Source organism: Lithobates pipiens, unplaced genomic scaffold, assembly GCF_037356315.1.
Source record: "Lithobates pipiens isolate NorthernLeopardFrog02 unplaced genomic scaffold, aLitPip1_a1.2 Scaffold_13, whole genome shotgun sequence".
Lineage (NCBI taxonomy): Eukaryota > Metazoa > Chordata > Amphibia > Anura > Ranidae > Lithobates > Lithobates pipiens.
In genome coordinates, this window is record NW_027507718.1 from 223,992,297 (window position 1) to 224,011,928 (window position 19,632).

General features: G+C 40.1%; 1 protein-coding gene across 1 annotated transcript in view; it reads right to left on the reverse strand.

The window, feature by feature from the left end:
- The window catches only part of LOC143974655 (fibrillin-2-like), a 214,387-nt gene that overhangs the window by 35,657 nt on the left and 159,098 nt on the right, over window positions 1-19,632 (reverse strand). The window contains exons 17-29 of the mRNA XM_077476264.1: window positions 19,077-19,130; window positions 17,681-17,806; window positions 17,357-17,482; window positions 16,832-16,951; window positions 13,806-13,943; window positions 13,647-13,697; window positions 13,335-13,460; window positions 11,630-11,857; window positions 8,854-8,979; window positions 8,638-8,766; window positions 8,141-8,266; window positions 7,894-8,019; window positions 1,884-2,006 (exon numbers count right to left, since the gene is read on the reverse strand). Coding sequence (XP_077332390.1) covers window positions 1,884-2,006; window positions 7,894-8,019; window positions 8,141-8,266; window positions 8,638-8,766; window positions 8,854-8,979; window positions 11,630-11,857; window positions 13,335-13,460; window positions 13,647-13,697; window positions 13,806-13,943; window positions 16,832-16,951; window positions 17,357-17,482; window positions 17,681-17,806; window positions 19,077-19,130 — 1,599 coding nt within the window. The remainder of the gene's footprint in view (window positions 1-1,883; window positions 2,007-7,893; window positions 8,020-8,140; window positions 8,267-8,637; window positions 8,767-8,853; window positions 8,980-11,629; window positions 11,858-13,334; window positions 13,461-13,646; window positions 13,698-13,805; window positions 13,944-16,831; window positions 16,952-17,356; window positions 17,483-17,680; window positions 17,807-19,076; window positions 19,131-19,632) is intronic.

Below are 19,632 nucleotides of genomic sequence, written 5' to 3' on the forward strand. Positions count from 1 at the left end.
TTCAATGACTACTTGTCAGAATATAAAAAGATATATTAAAAAAATACAAATATCTCTATCTACAAAATTATTTTCAGAAACATTTCAGATATCCCACTGATAAGTACAGCCTTGATGGTAGCTAGCATTGCTATAAGGATCATTCAGCTTTAAGAATGTTTCTAGTTTGTATGTCTGAATAATATTAATATACTGACAGTAAGTCCCCTTTCACAATGGGGCGTTTTGCAGGTGCTATAGCATTAAAAATATTGCCTGGAAACCGCCCTAAACAGCTGCTCCATTCACTGGCTTTCACACTGGAGTGGTGCGCTGGCAGGTCATCAGAAAAAGTCCTGCCAGCACCTTCTTTGGAGCTCCTACCCATTGAAATCAATGGGGGCAGCGCTGATATACCGCTGGCAAAACGCCGCTGCGGCAGCACTTTGTGAGCGGTTTTAACCCCCTTTTGGCTGCTAGCGGGCGGTTAAAACTGCCCCACTAGCGGCTGAATAGCGCCGCTAAAATGACGCTTTACCACTGACGCCCTAGGCGGCACAGTGTGAAAGGGCTTTAAGGGTTTTTAATCCCCGCTCATTGCTATGAGAAAATAGTTTCTGTGGTATTAGTCAATTGAAAAATCTATAGAGGTTGTAGGAACCAGCTGCTGAAAACCACTGAACTACAGTATATGAAAAAGTAGTCCTTTCACTTGAATATAGTAAAAGGAATTGTAAAGTTATTTTCTTTATGGAAATGTAAAAAAAATAAAGCTTTTTAAATACGTTATTATTTTTTTACCCATAGTAAATATAAAATATTGAGTACTACTATTACATACCTATCTATCTGTTTGTTTATCTACTATTTTCTTGTTTCCTGTCAGCTGTTAGAGCTCCAGATTCCTTTTCATATATTTATCACATATGTTAATTTTTCTTAAAAACTTTTTTCACAGTGTTCTATGTCTTGAATTAAAAAAGCAGTGTAGTTAGTCAAAGCAGTGACTTCTCCTCTCTCTCTGCTCTGTACACCTCTGTAAAGACTTAAAATGGTAATAAACCGCAGTTGAGGGAAAAAAAAATCCCCTGCAAGGAAATGTCATAATGTGCTAGATTGCATCTCATACTAGCACATGATGGGAGACTTACCTCAAAACGAAGCCCTCCCTCGTTATGCTGTCACCACTGAGAGGGCTTCCATCTGGGTTTCGTGGCCTCTGGCTACATGAAGCCATTTACGGCACCGACTCTAAAGGTCCAGTACTGTATACTGGACCTTCAGAGAGCATGCAACGGTGACATCATCAGCTGCTTGCGTGCTGAATATCTCCTAAACAGTGAAAGATTAGGAGATAGTCACAGGACCTACAGGTAAGCCCTATTATAGGCTTACCTGTAGGTACAAGTGGTGTAACAGAGTTTATTACCACTTTAAGGCTAGTACATATGGGCCTAATGCTGGAAAGCATTGGCAGGTTCAATCGAAATTGGCTGACATTTGGTCCGTGTGTACTGGTTTTCAATCAGCACTGACTGGAGTGTTTTGGCGGGGGTGCCACCCCCCTGTCAGAACAAAACAGCACAGCATGGGAGATCGCTGTATTGACTTTGCATAGTTAGTACAGCGGCTCCTCCTGAGCTGTCAGTTTTTTTTCGTTCAGCCCTAATGGGTTGAACGAAAAAAAAAAAATACTAGTGTGTACTAGTGAGAGCAGACTAAAAGCAAACAGTCTCAATTGTTCTCTCTTTAGAAAACCATTAATGCTCTGTGACACCAGTATCATGGGTATAATCAATATTAAATATTTTTTGTAAAATAAAGATTTTATAGAAAAAGCAAAGAAAAAGATAACATTGGAAAAGAAGAAAAGAATAAAGGAATATAAATGTGCAATGTTTTACCTGCACAGGATCTCGTGTCTGGCATCAGTGCATATCCCTCACTACAGCTGCACTCATAGCTGCCCTCTGAATTGGTACATTGAGTGTCACATCCTCCATTCATGATTGAACACTCATCGATGTCTGAAATAAAAGAGGTAAATTTGTTTTAGTACACAAACGTGCTGTAAATAACATCATCTATTTAGCTGCTTAATTATTTGGTACCTGAACCTCAGTGTAATCAAATCTCAATATAACTATGACAAAAGAGATAGCTTTCCTTAAGAATAAACTTTTAATTGCTGCACAAAATTCCTGGAAACTCTTTCTAAAAAAATTGTATTTAATAAAAAAAAAAACAAGACTGTTAATACTTTGGCCCTTTTTTCCATTTCCCCCTCCCAAATAAAAATTCCTATAAGATAATAATTAAAAAAAATCCTGAATAAAAAAACAATAAAACTAATAAGAAGTATTATAATTCTAAAAGAAAAAGAAGAATCCCTGAATAAAAAAATATTACAAAGAGTGTTACCATAAAAGTCCCTATTTAGAAAACACGATTGAGCCCTGGTTCACATTGGTGCGATTTGACATGTCAAATCACATGTCAAATTGGCGGCAATTGCTGGCAATGGCACCTTCCTAATCGGTGTGATGCTGCATTTGCAGCACTGCATCGATTTCAAAAAGTAGTTTCTGTACTACTTTTTGTGATTTCGGGGTGTGATTTCCATTGACATCTGTGCAGAAACCCACACAGATGTCTGTGAAATTGCGACCGAAATCAGGACTGACGATTCAGCTGAACTCGCACAGCTTCATTCTTGCAGCTCAGTGTGAATCTGGGCTTAATGTGCATTTATTATAAAAGTGCCATGTCTCGCATAGGGATTCATTAGAAAGTAATATTCAAAATAAGTAAGAAAAATAGATCTCTAGGGACTCAATGCAAAACAAAGCAAAAAGAAAAAAGGAATAAGGAAATCAAATTCTTAATTATTCTTATTCAAGTCTTAAAATGCATAAAGCCAAACACAGTGTGCAAAAAAGAGGCCTAAGTAGAAAATGAAACAGGTTTACATAATTTACATACAGAGTAACATTCCAGATAATAAATGTAAGTGTAACTAAAGGCATTTTGGATGAGAGTAAGGCCATACACGATTCGAATCTTCGGCCGGGTCAGCAGGTCCCGGCCGAGATTCGAACCGTGTATGGCCAGGCTGAATGTACCAAGTTGATCAATCTATCAACTTGGGTACAACTAGCATGCCGGGTTTTACTTGCGATTATCGCTAGCGACTACTATAGCCACTAGCAATAATCACTGACTTCTCCCGGCGTCGATGGCTTACCTCGCTCTCCACTGCCCCCTGCTGTGAGAAGACAATGACCTGACCGGAGGGATTCCCGCATTCACACTGTGTTGATGGGGGTATGGAGCCAATTTCTTTCCTGCAACCTGAGGCTGCAGGAAAGAAATTCGCTCCATGTATGGCCAGTTAAGAGAGGGCTATAACCCGAAACAGGAAGTGAGAGGCGATGCCTCCAAAGTGGGGGAATCCCGGTGTGTCACCAGGGTCACCAGTACGAATGTTCCCATTGGAAGATGTCTCCTCTGTTAGTGTTGTGTCAACCCAAAATTTGGGATTTTATTTTACTTTCTTTTTCAATGATAATAGCAAATAGGATAAATAGAGAGGGTGAATCTCCCTAACAGGGCCACAAACAACAAAAAATTACAGGTGCTCAAATCTCTCTCCACTCTGTCCAAAACAAAACAAAAATATTTTGCCTTTAGTTACACTTTTACAGTAAAACCGGTCTATCATACATTAGAAAAATATATAATTTTTGCTGTATAATATCCCACTTCAGGTAAGATGTACTTATAATCACCCATAAAGTATATATCAGGATGCTCCATATATTAGAATTATTAAATAAATAATTACTATACAGCTCTTATGTAACCAATTCATTCCAGGCATAAGTAATAAATGACACCAGGTTTAAACCATAATAGCTAGAGAGATTCACAGAATATTCACTTTCATGTCTAACATAACTATTTAAAGCAGCCATTCTTAGCCATGGTTCTCTGGAATCCAAGGGTTCTCCAGAGGTTGCTTGGGGTTCCATTAATTGTGAATAATTAACCTTCTATCTAATTTTACCTTCATTGATCCAGGTCCATTACCACTTGTTAGCAGCATGGTGAAAATGATCTCTAAAGCTGTCTGTAAGGGTGGCATTCTAACCACACTAACCAATGTAAGGCTGGGTTCACACTGCTGCGGCTGGGAGACCCGGATGTGATTCGCACCGCAATGCAGTGCGAATCACATCCGATCTCTGTGCGATGCGAGTTCAGCCATACAGATAGTATGGCTGAATTCGCATCGCACCCGCCGCAAACTTGCACGGGACCCTTTTTTTGGTCCGCAGCAGAATCGGATCGCATGGGTGTTCACACCATGCGATCCGATTCCTGTCCGAGTTTGCAGATCGCACTGCGATATGCGGACTGATCTGGGGGTGTCATTAACATTTCACTGACACTCCCAGCAGTCCGCATAGGGCAGTGTGAACTGCCGGCGGGAGGCATGCGATGCGGGAAAACGCTGCGAATTCGCGGCGTTCCCACATCGCTCCGGTGTGAACCCAGCCTAAAGGGTATTTTCTTAATGACCCCTCAATAGACTAATCCTATCAAGAGTTTCCTGAGAAGTGAAAATCTTTTCAATGGTTTCTCAGGTGGTAAAAAAGCTTGAGGGAGTCCGATTTAAAGGAACAGACACCCCAGCAACTTTATTCTTCAACAGGCAAGCATTACGGCATCTGCCATCTGTGAAGGTGGAGATTTTTGAGTCATGCAAAATTATGGATACATTGCAAGGAGCACTCTGAGGCAGCATGGCCTCTGTGGGTAGGCAAACATTTTTGGCCACTTTAGAATTGCTTCAAGACTTTAATAAAATACAAATAATTGACCAATGTTGTGACTGCCACACACTGTCTGTCACAATGCAGCTCTGCTGGAAAAATGCTTTTCTCAGCTTTAGTATTAGCTGGTAGGCTGCTGGCACTGTAACCAAGCATATGCTACTATACCTTATGAAATTGTCACTATACCTTATGCAATTGTTGCTACTAAGGTGCAGTGTACTGCTGCTATTGTGCACATACAGTATAATGCAACTGCATAATCCAACTGGGTCTGCATCTAATCATGATGCAGAAACACAACATATTAGCCTGGGCCTGTGACTGTTGTTTAGACGCAATACTCTCATTCGGCGTTTGGCATTATATTTTGAATTAAAGACACCATCTGGCCCCAGCCCCAGGTTCCTTCAGGGCCCAGAATCCTAGCATCCTCACCCCTTCCTTCAAGACTGTATATTGCATACTGCCAAATACAGAGCTGAAACTTGCATACAGATGTTTCTAGTTTACTAGATCTTTTCTGTACAAGATATGAAACAATGGCTTTTACTGTGGAGTACTTGCAAAGCAACTGTACTAAACACCCTTTAGACTCCATTTACACAGGGGCAACTTTGGATCCGACTTCGAGTCACCCTAAGTCGCCCCTAGTCACCTCCAGTCGCGCTACATGTAAAAATCAATGTAAGTGAATGAGAGCCATCTTAATGCACACTACTGAAGTCGCTCTGACTTCAGAAAAGGTTCCTGTACTACTTCAATCCGACTTCTAGGAGACTTGTACCCATTGATTTCAACGGAAGTCGCCTCCAAGTCGGATCTCCATCTATATTGAAGCGACAATGTTGCCTCCCTCACAGAATAATCAGCTGTCAAGGGGGAACTTCACACCAAATTTTAAATAAAAAACCGGCATGGGTTTCCCCTCCGGGAGCATACCAGGCCTTAGGTCTGGTATGGATTTTAAGGGGAACCCCCTATGCCGAAAAAACGGCGTGGGGTCCCCCCAAAATCCATACCAGACCCGTATCCGAGCCCGCAGCCTGCCTGGTCAGGAAGGGGGGTGGGGACGAGTGAGCGCCCCCCCTCCTGAACCATACCAGGCCACATGTCCTCAACATGGGGGGTGGGTGCTTTGGGGAAGGGGGGGCGCCCTGCGGTCTCCCACCCCAAAGCACCTTGTCCCCATGTTGATGAGGGCAAGGGCCTCTTCCCGACAACCCTGCCTGTTGGTTGTCGGGGTCTGCGGGCGGGGGGCTTATTGGAATCCGGGAGCCCCCTTTAATAAGGGGGCCCCCAGATCTCAGCCCCCCACCCTATGTGAATGAGTAAGGGATGCATCGTACCCCTACCCATTCACCTGGGGAAAAAAGTGTCAATAACAAAAACCACAACACAGGTTTTTAAAGTCATTTATTAATCAGCTCCAGGGGTCTTCTTCCGACTTCTCCGCTCTGTTCAGCCTCTTCTCCCAGTGTCCGGCCTCTTCTCCCGCTCTCTGGCGTCTTCTCCCGGGCTCCTCCGCTATCTTCTTGCAGCTCTTTTACTAGCGGAGGAGCCTAGTCTCCTCCGTCCTTCTTCCCTCTTCTTCCGATGTTGACATGATGCTCTCTCCCGCTGAAATGCAGTTTGCGACATGCACAGAGACTTATATAGGTGTGGGGCGTGGTCACAGGTGATGTCACGCGGTGACCCCACCCCTATGATGTCAAGCCCCGGGGCATGCTGGGACTGTGACGTCATAAGGGACGGGGTCACTGTGTGACATCAACCGGTGACCACGCCCCATACCTATATAAGTCGCCGCGCGCGTCGCACAAGCCATTACAGCAGAAGAGAGCGCAGTGTCAACATTGGAAGAAGAAAGAAGAGAGAAGAGAGAAGAGGGAAGAAGGACGGAGGAGACCGGGCTCCTCCTCTAGTAAAAGAGCTGCAAGAAGATAGCGGAGGAGCCCGGGAGAAGACGCTGGAGAGCGGAAGATGATGCCGGAGAGCGGGAGAAGAGGCCGGACACCAGGAGAAGAGGCCGAACAGAGCGGAGAAGTCGGAAGAAGACCCCCGGAGCTGATTAATACATTACTTTAAAAGCCTGTTTTTTTTTTTTTTACACTTTTTTTCCCCAGGTGAATGGGTAGGGGTATGATGTACCCCTTACTCATTCACATGGGGCCAGGATCTGGGGGCCCTCTTATTAAAGGGGGCTCCCGGATTCCGATAAGCCCCCCGTCCGCAGACAACCAACGGCCAGGGTTGTCGGGAAGAGGCCCTTGTCCTCATCAACATGGGGACAAGGTGCTTTGGGGTGGGGAGGCCGTAGGGCGTCCCCTTCCCCAAAGCACCCACCACCTCATGTTGAGGGCATGCGGCCTGGTACGGTTCAGGAGGGGGGGTGCTCGCTCGTCCCCACCCCCTTTCCTGAGCGACCAGGCTGCGTGCTCGGATAAGGATCTGGTATGGATTTTGGGGGGACCCCATGCCGTTTTTTCAGCGTAAGGGGTTCCCCTTAAAATCCATACCAGACCTAAGGGCCTGGTATGCTCCCAGAGGGGGAACCCATGCCGTTTTTTTACGGCCAAAGTCGCCTCTCCTGTAAGTCGCCCCTAGTCATGTTGAAGTCACTCCAAGTTGCGCTGTTTTTCATACTCAAGTCATGCCCAAGTTGCCTCCAAAAGTCGCGCTGGAAGTCGTGTTGCCCCTGTGTGAATGGAGTCTTAAGGTTATTGAGAGGTAAGAAGAAAAACATAGTGCTAGACCACTACTTCTTTGAATCAATGGCTGAATTATCAGAAGTAACTTGCCACATATGTACAGAAAATGTTATAGACAATTGTTAAAGACTTGTGATACAGACTGGATAGAATGAATGGTAAACACTATTTATATGTTAAACAATGTGTGCTCTGTCCCTTTTCTCAACTCTGAAAAGAAGTAGTTCCCTTTCCTCATTAAAAATTCTATATTCTTCTAAAAGTGGAAAATCAACTGACTGTAACTAGAATGAAGTATTATTTTTTTCATTATTTCATTATAATATACATGTTTCATAAAGACACTTTGGCATTAGGAAGTTACTCACCCATACATCCCTGTCGGTCAGGTGTTGACTGGAAACCAGAATCGCAAGAACACTGGTATGTTCCAATCATGTTCACACAGCGTCCATTTTTACACAGGTTATCACTCAAGGAACACTCATTTATATCTGGGGAAAAGGGATTTTAATTATCATATATTAGTATGCATGTGGTTTTGTTCTCTAACACACTAACACTTTTCTCAAGGCAAACTGCAATGATAAAATGATAAAAGTAAACTTGTCATACCCACACAGGCGTTGCCTTCTGCAGTTAGCTCATGACCATGTGGACATATACATTCAAAGCTGCCTTCAGTGTTAATACATGATCCTCCTCTGCACAGCAGCGGGTCTCTCTCACACTCGTCAATGTCTAAAAAAAAACAGAAAAAGGAATGGAAATTGTAGCAATACACACGTTTATACCTCGGGTGGGATTTTAAAGGCAAACATATAACTGAATAAGAAGTTAAAATATAATTTTTTTATTTCTTATTATATAAAAAAATTAAAGAAATTTCTTTAGATGAAAAAAAAATATTAAAGTGTAGTACAAAATATACAAAGATCATAAAAGCAATGTACATGGGTGGGTTTACACAGTTACAAATCCTTTGATGTCCATTAAACATAGTGGTATTCCCAGGCACTGGTTTTCAAAACCATACAATCATGCAACTCTAACTGCATGATTTGTTCAGCCAAGGGGTATCCAACACGTTTCAAACAAATTCTAATACTCACCCATACAATTTTTCATCATCATGAAACCACTCTCATAACCCTCAAAGCATTCACATTCAAAGCTCCCAGGTGTGTTCACACATGTTCCATGTCCACAGAGGTCAGGAGAAATTCGGCATTCATCTATGTCTGTAATAAATGGAGGAATAATGCAATTACATCAGCTGCCCTTAATTTTGCTAATTATTTTGTACACATTTTTGTTTTTAATCTTACCAGTACAATTCCTCTCTTCGGCATCCAAAGCAAAACCATTGTCACAGATACATCTGAAGCTTCCAATGCTGTTACGACATGTTCCATGAGTACAAAGGCTGTTGAATACCTTACACTCATTCACATCTGTTAAGAAAAAAGGGTACTGGGTAAGAAAGTAGTATTGGATACACCAGGTGTCACAAGAAAAAGTTGCATTTAATTATCTGCTTTACTAATTTATTTAAAACATATAATATATATATATATATATATATATATATATATATATACAAATGCAAAGTTTTTTGTGACTTTCTTAGGTGGCTCTGGTAGCCTCACAGAGGGGTTCATGCACTGTCTCAATTTTTAAATACGGTAGTGTACCTCAGAGGCTCCGGTGCATTTTTATAGAGAGGAACCTTGAGCCAATATCTGTTGCATTTCTTGATTTGTGCAAACACCACATTTATTTGCTCCAGAGCTCCCAGTCAGTGGTTACGGTCCAAGAGAGGATCAGAGCTAAAGATGTGTAAGATTTACTTACATTAAAGATATATATGCTTTCAATCCTAGGTTCTCTCACCTTGGTTAAATTCCAGGCCCCGCCCTGTGGGCCCGGGTTGACATCCAGCTATTGCAGGATATCATAGGAGGGGGGAGACTCCTCACGTTCGACCAGCTAAAGTCCAAACATCACCTCCAGAACTGGTATTTTTACCATTACTTACAGTTGCGGCACGCAATTTGGGTTTGAAACCCTAGAGATTAGGTCTTCCCCTTTGCCATTATCACCATTCTATAGAGAATTGTTTGTAGAAAGACTAAAAGCACTCACTAAATGTAGGGACAGTTGGATAACACTAATCCCTAATTTTCACGGGGATGATTGGGATGATATGTGGGACTATCCATTTAGGGCTCTGGTGTCGGCCTCTGGACCACTACATTCAATTTAAACTACTCCATAGAGCTTATTATACTCCAGCAAGAGTAGCTACTATTTATGGTACTGGCTCTGTGGAGTGTTGGTGATGTACCGCTTCTTAAGCCAATTTCGATCACATTTTTTGGCACTGTCAGCTTATACAGGAGTTCTGGATGGGCCACTTGTATTTTCCAAGACTTGCTTTCCCTTCGGATTCCCTTAACTATCTCAGTCTGTATGCTGGGTCTGGTGGAGGACGTAGCACCACGTAGGATGCAAAGAACTATGCTCCCACTTTTTGCTCTTTTTTATGCTTGTAAGGCCGTCTTGTTATGTTGGAAGAAACCAGAGGCCCCTTCATTATCATAATGGAAGGGCATCATTAATAAGGTTCTTGAAAAAGTGTGGCAGTGTTGGCTTTCAGCCACTGACACCCTTAGTTGAATTATTCTCTTCAGTATTTCAACAGCAGCACTGATATTATATATATATATACATATATATATATATACATATATATATATATATATATATATACATATATATATATATATATATATATATATATATATATATATATATATATATATATATGTCTCATATGTGAACTAATGTGTCTTGACTAGGGGATCCTTACTGTCTGCATTCGGTTAACATTTGGTTATGGTGATGTATTCAGCTGATTGGACTTTAAGGAATATTACACAAGTGGGGTGGGAATTCGACCTCGTGAGAAATCTTACCAGGTTGTATTATTCTTCTTTTTTTGTTATTGTGTTATTTTTTTTACCTTGTTTTGTACGGAAAAATGTTTTGTACGGAAAAATGTTGTAAAAATTGTTTTCCAAAAAAGATATATATGCTTATAACTAACACTTATAAGGTTTAATTTTTAAGGTCTGACCCATGACTTTATAACTTACTTGTCCAAAAGAACTTGGACAACAGAGACCTGACTAACTTAATGTAGGATCTCTTTTCATCTTAGGTGATCTTAGGTGATCTGTCATAAATGAAACATACTCAAAATAAAGCTTATTCACAGTCCAGCTTTTGGACTTTGTCTAAATAAAAAAAGATGTACCGAAAGAATGTTAATTAAGTGTCAGTACAACATTAATCTATATGTATTGGCATCAGTATCAAAAAGGTGTAGCAATAGGGCCAAAACACAATGGAGCCAAGTTCCTAACCACAAATTTTAAATTTCTAGGAGGCAGCTCATGATATATCTAGAGCATTGTTTAATTTGGTAAGGTTTTCTCTGGCAGAGGTCTCAGTGAGCTCAGTAAGCCTCTATTAGTATGGGGTTGATTTACTAAAAACTGAAGCATGCAAAATCTGGTGCAGCTCTGCATAGAAACCAATAAGCCTCCAGGTTTTTTTATGGCATTACTTAATTGAACAAGTTAAAATTAGAAGCTGATTGGCTACCATGCAGAGCTGCACCAGATTTTGCACTCTCCAGTTTTAGTAAATAAACCCCAGTGTGCGCAGGCTATTATGAGTACTGCTATTTTATTGAAAAAGGGATATGTGATGCTAAGCCATCCATATATATGCCCTCAAGCCATCCATATATAAGCCCTCAAGCTTAAATGATTAGGCAGACAGCTGAAATTGCCTATACATTTTTTTTTCTAGGAAGATGAATAATGAACCTGATGTAATTAAATTCTAAGGCCACTAGGGTCCGTTCAATATGGCGTGCATTATTTACCAAAACAATTATTACCTTCAGCCATCACTAGTTCTTTCTGCTGAAAGTAATAATTGTTATATCAAACAAAAACTGTTATAGGTTACTTAGGTTACTTAATTGAGCACATTTTCTTTTCAAAGATATCAAAATGAAACAGTAATCATTACCTTTGAAGAATGGACGACCAGAAAGAACATCTCCTCTATTAGCAAAGCCAGGTCCTCTTGGACAGATGCTCTTAAATTCCTCGCTTCCAGGTTTAGGACATTCTTCACATTCAACACCCCAGGCAGCACCCACAGAGCAGCAGCACATATCCATCCTGTATTTGCCAGGTAAAGGAGCTGCACACTCATCCTCATCCCATTTCATGTAGCACTGCTCTGCACGTATATCTGCATAAGAAAAAGGGCACACAGTCAAGTTTACATAGGACAGCTAACAGTCAAAGACAGAAATATCTATCTATCTATCTATCTATCTATCTATCTATCTATCTATCTATCTATCTAGACTCTGCCTTAATCTGGATATATGCGGATTTAATCTTGGCCATATCTTGCTACTTCTGTGAGTGGTCCTGCTGACACCACCCAGCTCAACATATTTAAATCTGAAGATTGAAGGAACCAAGTGGAAAATTGTCTAATGAACAGCCAATCATCCAACAGCTAATCAGCTGCAGTCACTGTTCAGGTATTTGGCTCTTAGAATGCAATAGTCGACTGTTTAGTGTGGATTGAGAAATCTTTTTTGTTTAGCCTGCAGGCAAATCTGCCCGGTTTTAAGCTAGAGTATCCACTATTTAAATATATTGTTTGCAGCTAGGTTGTAGCCAACCTGAGCTTTGGTTATGTTATCTAGGATTGTTAGGTTTCCCTTAAGCCCATGGTAAATAGTGTAAGAAGATACGATGGATTGAGTTATGAACAAAGCCAACAATCGCTGAGGGATTTATGCCACTGATGTGGGCTGGGTAAGGGGATAGATTTTTGGAGAGACTTTATAGAAGGGTCCTTTCCCTCCCCAATTTTCCTAGAGAGGATGTAATGGTGGAAGGGGCTTCCCTCCCAGGCTGCTGTCTGGAGAGGGTGTGGCTCCAGAGAGGTCCAGTATTTGCCCTCCAGGCTCTTTACCTGGTGAAGCACACCGGAGCCAAGAAAGGATGTTTGTTCTCCTAACTTCAAAACTTGGCCTAGAGTGTCCTAAGCTGGCCTGTGGCAGAGGCCTAAGAACCTGAAAAGAGTTGCTCCTTTTGGGCCTACAGAATCTACAATGACTTGTGGCAAAGGCCCAAAGATTCCTACAGCTGAAATGTAGCAGAGGTCAACAGATACCCGAAGACAGTAGCCCATCTTTAGCAGTCTATTGGGCAGAGGGAATTTTTGCAGCTTTTTTGGGTATCCTGTACCCTTAACACCTTCTCATTAAGATATCTATCTATCTATCTATCTATCTATCTATCTATCTATCTATCTATCTATCTATCAATATGATAGTATATTTAAGTTTCGTCTCATTGAACCAAGCATACTTTATGTCCTTGTTTTTAGGGTACTATATACGATTGCTATTTCTTCTCCCATGATAAGTCAACCTTATGAGTGTTTTGTGGTAGCTCCACTTCTCTTTCCAGAGCATAAACATGTATGCTTGGCCAAGACGTAAACATGTATGTCTCTGGCAGAGAAGCCTGGCGGCTTCAAATGGTGGCTACATGTCTGAACCTTCACATATTTTTGGCCTATTTTTAGAAGCAGTTTACCCACCTAAAAATATGAATAAATTAACACAATTTTATACTAAGAAACGTAATTAAATCAATTAATTGTAGCATTGTTGTCATATTGATATATCTGCTTTTCTTCTTACCAACACAAGTTCTCCCTGAGCTATCCAAGGTCAGCCCCTCAGGACACTCGCATTTAAAGGAACCAGCAGTATTCACACAGCGCCCATTGGGACATACTCCAGGGAAGACTTCACATTCATTAACATCTTAAAAATAACAATAATAAAGTGCATTACTAATACCGTAACTGACAGCAAAGATAATGACACAACAATTGCAGTCTATCTTCAAAATAACGTTTGTTTTTGTTTTTTTTAAAGAAAGATACTCTTTTTGACACAGAAAATAATATCACTTTTTGTTTGATTTCGTGTTTTTTTTTCTAGATTTACCTTCACAAGCAACCCCCTTCTTCCTGGAATATCCTCTTGGGCAAGCAGAGTCTACAAAAGAAAAAAAAAACACGATTTATGTATTTTAGATTTAAATACTAATACTGAGAGGTATACAGTATATCTGAATTAATTCAGTTGTAAATGTTTGGGTCTTACCAATCTCACAGCGCTCACAAGGGCTGCCCCAGGCAGCTCCTAGAGTTGCACAACATTCGGATTTAAGAGTAGCTCCATTGATGTTCACCTCACATCGACCATCTTGGATGTTTAACCAACAAGTTCCCTTCATGCTGTCTGCATGTTAAAGAGAAGCGCATAGCATTTGTGAGAGAAGGCATAAATTAAGGATAAACAAATTACAGTAATAGTCTACAGCTGTAAACCAGCGCTATAATTATATAAAATATAATTATATAAAATACTGGATTACTAACATACTAGATTTGAGAACATTTGGTTCCTTCTTCAGGCACAATGACAGATTTGACAACAAGCTCAAACTAGGAACTTGATGTTACAAAAGCTTGCATTTTAATATTTTTAGCAAGCCACAAAAAGTCGACAATGTTTTTTGTCTCTAGCTGCATATTTTATTCTGTTTGATATTTTTTGTGTTTATTAGTAAGACCTAGCCCCTCTGTATGAAAGCAAAAAGCAGGGGACATTTTTTTTATATCAAGAATTGCAGTAAAAAGTAACAAAAAAAAAATCTTATGCCCTGGATTTTGAGAATATTTTAGAGAAATAGGCCTTTTGTGTACATAGAAAAAGCCTTAGAACTTTCAGTTCAGCTCATGATAAATAGGGGCAAACACAAAAGTGTTGCATTTATAATTTTGCTCAGTCTAAATTGCCTATATCTATAACAAGAGCGTTATTTAACTTTGATCAAAGTTGCAGTTTTTTATCTACAGGCATCCCCTTTTTTGGTAAAGGTGAACTTTTGTGAAGTACATGAGATACAGGTTTGGTTAACACTGATTTCATTCTTGGATTATTTTGGGGGTAAATTTGGAGGCCATCATTTTTGGGGAATTAAGCAACTATTGTATTGCACAGAGCTTGAGCTAAGTGAAAACAATATAATGACAGGGAAAAACCTTAAAGTGGATGTAAACCCACCACTCAACTATTGCCATCTTTCTTATGTATATATGTATACATGCCTCCTGCATGTATCCCTACCTTTAAAAAATCCCCCCCTTCTGCACACCGAGCCCCACAAATGTCTGAAATCCATGGGCGGGTCTATGCTCCGGAGCTAAGTGGCAGAGTCATGACGTCACTAGACTCCTCGTCCACCTCAACACTCCCCTTTGACTAGGCAGCGTCACAAAGGAAGCAGAGCGCAGAGTGCACTCACAGCCCCCTGTGACTCCTTCACATGTGCTACACAATACAGGCTGTAGTAATAGCTGTGAGATGCTAAGAGAGGGGGATGATGACACTGGAAAAGCACACTGAATGTCTCTCTCATGCTAGTGCATGAGATAAGGAAATGAGATGTCACTCACAACAAGGGGGGAAAACTGACAGGTATGTCTCTGTCTGTTTTTATCTCACTGAAAGAAGATAAGAGGATTGCTGAATTAACTCTTCGTGGCAAAACTGGGCACCGATGGCAAGAAATCATATGCGGTGCCAGGTACAAGCCTTAATTTTACATCCACTTTAAGATTACATGTTTCTGAAAATGCTAATGTGCACTTACTATTTATTTACAAGACCATACACAAAAAATACATACAAGGAGGCATGTGCTATTGTTATGGAACATTTATGAATCTATTATAAGCAGTCATCAACAACAATCGGTTAGGCTAGTAGTTCACTGATCTGCTCCCACACCCAAACTCCCCTCCTTTTTTTTTCCAGAGTTAACAGTCTGAAAAACAAGATACATGGACTGGTTACCCCACAGTTTTCATCAGGAAAACATGTTTTAATCTCCTTAATGAATAAAGTAATTAGGCAGTGACAGCTTAGGAACCTGGAGATGGGGTCTGCTGTAAGCCAAAAGTAAAGATACGGAAGAACACTGCTCCTCAGGCTGCAATTCTAGAGGTTTTTTTTTAATGAAAAAGCTAAAGTAAACCTATAATCTAAAATTAGCCAGCAGGTAGAAACTTTTGGTAGAAGATTTCTGTCTCTTCTGCATTAAAAAAAACTTTTACTTACTTAGCAACTATAAGTAAATCCAGAGTTACAGTACATCATCTGTGACTGCCTTAGGGTAAAGCAACAAGATGGCACACTCAGAAGTAGAGCAAAATGACATAGCCCTGGCAGGGACAGAGTGGATGTGGGCAGCTCAGATCTCACATCAATGGAGGAGAGCACAACCAAAGGCAAATGTGTCATAATATTCATGTGTGTTGTACACACTTGCATACTATGGCAAATGCTGACCACCCTCATGATTCCGCTTCAAAATTAGTTTGATATCTTACTTTTCAACCAACTGGGGTCAGAATTACTGGGGCATGGAGGGGCTACAGGAGTTGGTAACAATTAATTTTAATTCTTTCTTGCATAAGAACCTGTAGTAAATAAATGCATCTTAGTGCTGCTGATCTCCAGCCTCTTTCAGCCAAATCCTGTCTATATGTGCTTGCACCAATGTCAGCTGCACATCAGTACTCTGGGCCAGTTTCCTGATAGTGGCCATGGTGGTCCATGCCTGTGCAATGTGTTTTTCGGTCTTCTTCCGAGATCTGCATCTTCAACCATCTTGATTGACCGGGCTGGGTAATGAAACTCCCATGCATGTGCCCTAGACTTAATTTTTCCTGGTACCCAGATGTCAGGATTATACACTAAGCTGCACATGTGTGGCTCAGTGTGAGTTCACAAAAAAACATTGTTGACACGCAGACATTTTTTTTTGAGAAGAGACAAACAGAATCTCTTCTTTTTACAATAAAAACCTACTTGCCAGCAATGTCTTTTTTTCTTGAGTTTAATTCCACTGTAATATTATAATTACTTAGAATTAAGAATAATCATGAAAAACGGCTGCAACAGTGAATGGAAACACTTGCGTATTATGATGGAAAAAAGAAACAAGTAAGCCAACATTTAGAAAAAAGTCTTATATATAACTGCAGCAAATCTGTCATCTATTTCCATAAAAACTTCCACAGTGACCTCTAGGAAACCAGAAGAATTTTAATAACACTCACCCACACAAATAGTCCCAGTAGGATCCAGTTTGCTTCCGAATGAACACTCGCACACAAAGGAGCCAGCATTGTTCCTGCAGACCCCATTAACGCAGGGGTTGGATGCACATTCATTGACATCTGAAAGTTGGAACAAAATATTTCAGTACAGGCAAAAGCTTTAAGACGGACCAGCTGAATGTCTCACAGTAAACCAGCATAAATATAAAAACCACAAATGTCTGTGATGAAACCTATCCATTTTTTCCCATCAATTAAAATGATGATGAACTGCAAAGCAATCTTGGCTTATAACAAACACCAATCCTCATTGGTGCATATTTTTTTGACTTTGGAAGAGCAAGTATTTACATGTACTTTATATGCTGAGTATTAGGGCACCATGAAAGAAATTTAGTATTGAGTTTTCCTATTATGTATGAGCAGAACTCAGGAATATCCCTCTAGGGCTAACACCACTCCAACTGTATTCTCCAGTAGATAAGTTCTAACAGCCAGGCTGCTACTCCAGTGCTGAATACCCACCTTCACAGGTTTCTGACTCGGATTTGAAGACGTAACCCTTAGGGCAGGTGCATGTGTAGCTGCCAGGCGTGTTCCTGCACAGGCCGTTGTCACAAAGCAGGCGGTTCACAGCACATTCATCAACATCTGTAAAAGTATAGCATGGAGTTTAATACCATATGGGTAAGCATAGCAAATCTGTGTGGCAGAATGCTACTTTACATTGATATACAATTTGATGTTCACTGCAGGTTTAGTAGGACAGCAGCAATTATGCACTGCATAAAAACAGACATATATGAATATACAGTAAATAAACATTTTTAACAATGATAACCAACTTACCTACGCAGTTTTTTCCGCTAGTATCTGATTCATAACCCACATTACATATACAGCGATAGCTGCCACGCAAGTTTTCACAAATGCCATTGGGACAGATTTCAGAGTTCAGGGCACATTCATTAATATCTGAATTAAGAAGCAGAAAAATGTATTAACATTGTATTAAACATTGCTGAATAGTTGATTTTATCTTAACAATTTTACTGTTCTCACTATTTTCACAAAATCCCCCCCAAAAATGATTCACACTGGGTTTACAGATAGGGAATTTATAGTGTATTTTCAGTTAGCAAATATTATCAGTTATAATTTCTGAGTTTACCTTAAAGTGGGTTTTGCTATGTCTTTCACACACCCAGCGGCTTTAAATTAATACTGTCAAGTGCAGTTATGACCTGCCCGACAATGCCTGCATAGTTACGGTGCAGATATCACTAGTCAAAGCAGAGTGCTTACTAATGTTGGACAGGGATCGTCTGTACCTAAAGTAAGTATGCCATCGAACACCAATGCCAGAGTAGTACGAACGCAACTTTTTTATTATTTCTCTTTCTGAGTGCTGTTGAAATAAGATATTAGCCATGCAGGAAGTGCATTTCTTTCAATCAGTAGGCTAAATTACAGAGGCTAATTTACTAATGGAAAAGAGACTGTTCAATTTGCAATGTTAATGTTCAGTTAGCTTGGAGAATAAGCTGTGTAAACAGTGTTCCATTCATTTGCAGGCAATAATCCTGTTTTTTTTTTATTGTCCTTACGCATTGGGTATTCAAAGATATGATTAAAGACAAGATGATCTATTTTACATGTATATCTAAAAATACTGTATGTCCCATTCAGTGCCCATACTGACCTCTCTGGGGCCTTCTACCTGACCCGTGATGCCATGAGCTATGTAAACCATTTGCCATTGCCACACAGTCACACCTGACACTTCAGTGCCCCAAATACAATCCTCCTTCCTTTAACCCTTTCATGACTAAGCCTATTTCTGAAATTAGGTGTTTACAAATTAAAATCTGTATTTTCTGCTAGAAAATTACTTAGAACCCCCAAACATTATATAAATGTTTTTAGCAGAGAATCTAGAGAATAAAATGGTGATTGTTGCAATATTTTATGTCACACGGTATTTTTGCAGCAATGTTTTAAATGCAACTTTTTGGGAAAAGAGACGCTGTGGGCATCATCCCGGTATAACCCTCGAAAGCCCAGCGGAGCTCCAGAAGCAGAGCCGCAGGGCTCTACACAGCTTGTGTAGTGAGCGTATAGGGTGGATTAGCTCTGGTCCCATCAATTAAAAATTTTAATTACAAAGTAAAATGCAAAATAACACTATAAGTAAAAAATAGAACTGAGGTAAAAATGTCAACAGCAACTATAAACAAACACCCACCTCTTCCATCTGCAGTGATTCCAATTCCACTGCTACAAAGAGCCTGGAATTCAGCTGCAAAGAAACAGAACATTCTATTAAACCAGGCAATCTTACTTATAAAATGTTTTCATTGATCACTTAGAACATGGTCTTACTACAATGTTAGGTTTGAAGGGTAACATTATATTATGAGTAAAATTATCAAATAGCATTCTAATATATTTTGTTGTGATTGTGTGCAAGCTTGGCTACTGTTTACTTGACTACTATTTACCAGTGTTGTTATTGCTAAAATACACAAGGGAGGCAAATATTGTCTATGCAAATGGATGACTTTAAGCAGTAAAGCAATTCAACTGAATATGCCAACTAATGGCATTTATTCCAAATACATATGAAGAGCTACTCAAAGAAGCAATAGTTTTCCTTTATGATTCACTAAATCTTGTGTTCGACTCTCTAAATTACATATTTTTTTCTTATATCCTTGCAATTTAGTGTTTGAATATGAAGCAGAGAAATAGCTAGTAGTAGTTAGTCATATTTAACTGGAGTTGTTCTGTAGTGATGAAAC